Source organism: Gracilinanus agilis, unplaced genomic scaffold (assembly GCF_016433145.1).
Source record: "Gracilinanus agilis isolate LMUSP501 unplaced genomic scaffold, AgileGrace unplaced_scaffold1509, whole genome shotgun sequence".
In the NCBI taxonomy this organism is placed as follows: Eukaryota; Metazoa; Chordata; class Mammalia; order Didelphimorphia; family Didelphidae; genus Gracilinanus; species Gracilinanus agilis.
In genome coordinates, this window is record NW_025345908.1 from 1 (window position 1) to 1,752 (window position 1,752).

The 1,752-nt window shown below is 67.1% G+C and overlaps 1 protein-coding gene across 3 annotated transcripts; it reads right to left on the bottom strand.

Moving 5' to 3' along the window:
• Window positions 1-236: 236 nt before the first annotated feature.
• On the bottom strand, window positions 237-1,735 carry RHOB (ras homolog family member B). 3 transcript variants are annotated; one of them, XM_044683176.1, is made up of 2 exons: window positions 1,598-1,735; window positions 237-1,537 (listed from the first exon to the last, which is right to left on the bottom strand). In XM_044683176.1, exons 1-2 carry the CDS (start codon window positions 1,724-1,726, stop codon window positions 1,136-1,138), a joined length of 531 nt encoding a protein of 176 aa, XP_044539111.1. In that variant the 5' UTR covers window positions 1,727-1,735; the 3' UTR covers window positions 237-1,135. The 3 variants fall into 3 exon arrangements, with proteins under 3 accessions (XP_044539111.1, XP_044539112.1, XP_044539110.1); XM_044683177.1 differs by having other exon boundaries at window positions 237-1,318; window positions 1,571-1,735; XM_044683175.1 differs by having other exon boundaries at window positions 237-1,735.
• Window positions 1,736-1,752: the final 17 nt, after the last annotated feature.

Consider the following 1,752-nt stretch of genomic DNA (forward strand, 5'->3'; position numbering starts at 1 on the left):
CCCGGGTTTTCCCGGGCCTCCGTCCAGTCTCGATAAACCCTGACCTCCCAGAAGCCTTTCCTGTCTCCCGGCCCATTTCCTCCGCTCTCCTTCGTCCCTGGAGCCGCTTAAAGGGGCCCGCTTTCCTTTTCTTTGTATTCCCCACATCTTGGGCTCTCGGGGCCGCCGCCTCCCCCAGCCCCAGGGACCCTGGCCCGCCCCGCGCCGCGAAGCCGCAGACAGCAGACAGACAGGGCTCGGGAAATGGCAGAAATGGTTTAATGTCGGACAAACCCCTTTGTGCACAAGCTTCCGGGCACGGCATGTAAACTTGACTGAGGGAAGTGGTCATCACCGGCGACGAACGGTCAGTTTATTTAAAAAAGGAACTAGAAACCCAGTCAGTACCGCGGGGGGAGGGGCGGCAACGACGACAAAAAAGGGGCGGCAGCGAGGCCCCGGCCCAGTCTCCCAGGCCACCGCCCGGGGAAATGGTTTCATTAGCAGAGACCCCGACTGGCCGCGTGCCCCCTCCCCCGCTCCCCCCCAGAAATCAGTGCGCGGTGCGGCGTCTTCTGGCTGAGGAGCCGACACCCAGGGCGGGAGGGGCCCGGCCCCGGCTAGCGCGGGGAGAAAGGAGGCCTTTGTGAAAGGATGGCTCAGCAGCTGTCTCTCGGAAAGAAGCCCCCCTTCTCCATCCAGGAAGCCAACGGGGCGGGTGTCCGGTCAGGCACCAAGTCCACTTGGGTCACACGCATACCCCACCCCCCACAAGGGTTTGGATCGGCGGGTTAAGCCAGGCCGGGCCCCAACCTTGGCGGGGGCTAAGTCAGTGTCGCCGCCCCCTCCCACAAGGTCTGCAGGCCTTTCACAGTCCCGGCTGCCAAGGAGCACAGCCGCCCGCCCCCGCCCCCGCCCCCGCCCCCGGGGAGCAGCCAGGCCCGCACCGAGGCGGGAGGGGGACTGGAAAGAAAGGAGATTGGGGGGAGGGAGTCGAGCTCGGCAGCAGGGCCGGGGGCGGGGCGGGCTCTGCTGGAGAGTGGCCGGCCTGGGCCCAGGCCCCCGAGGGGGCACCCGCGTACTCCCCCCTCCATCTCCGCGAGGCGGTCCGTGAGTCCGTAGGTCCGCGGGCTGACGGGGGCGGGGGCAGGGGGGCTTAGAGCACCTTGCAGCAGTTGGCGCAGCCCGTCTGCGAGCCGTAACGCTTCTGGAGCGCGGCGCGGGTGGCCGTCTCGAAGACCTCGCGCACGCCCTCCTTGGTCTTGGCCGAGCACTCGAGGTAGTCGTAGGCCTGGATGCGCACGGCCATGGCGCGGCCGTCCTCGGTGCGCACGGGCTCCTGCTTCATGCGCGCCAGCTCGTTGCGCACGTGCTCGTCGTTGCGCAGGTCCTTCTTGTTGGCCACCAGGATGATGGGCACGTTGGGGCAGAAGTGCTTGACCTCGGGCACCCACTTCTCGGGGATGTTCTCCAGCGAGTCCGGGCTATCCACCGAGAAGCACATGAGGATTACGTCCGTGTCGGGGTAGGAGAGCGGCCGCAGCCGGTCGTAGTCCTCCTGGCCGGCCGTGTCCCAGAGCGCCAGCTCCACCTGCTTGCCGTCCACCTCGATGTCGGCCACGTAGTTCTCGAACACGGTGGGCACGTACACCTCGGGGAACTCGTCTTTGCTGAACACGATCAGCAGGCACGTCTTACCGCACGCGCCGTCGCCCACCACCACAAGCTTTTTGCGGATAGCCGCCATGGCCAGGCCGGTCGGGCCGGGGAAGG

Coding starts and splice junctions, on each gene's coding strand:
- RHOB (XM_044683175.1), bottom strand. CDS start 1,726: ATGGCGGCTATCCGCAAAAAGCTTGTGGTGGTGGGCGACGGCGCGTGC.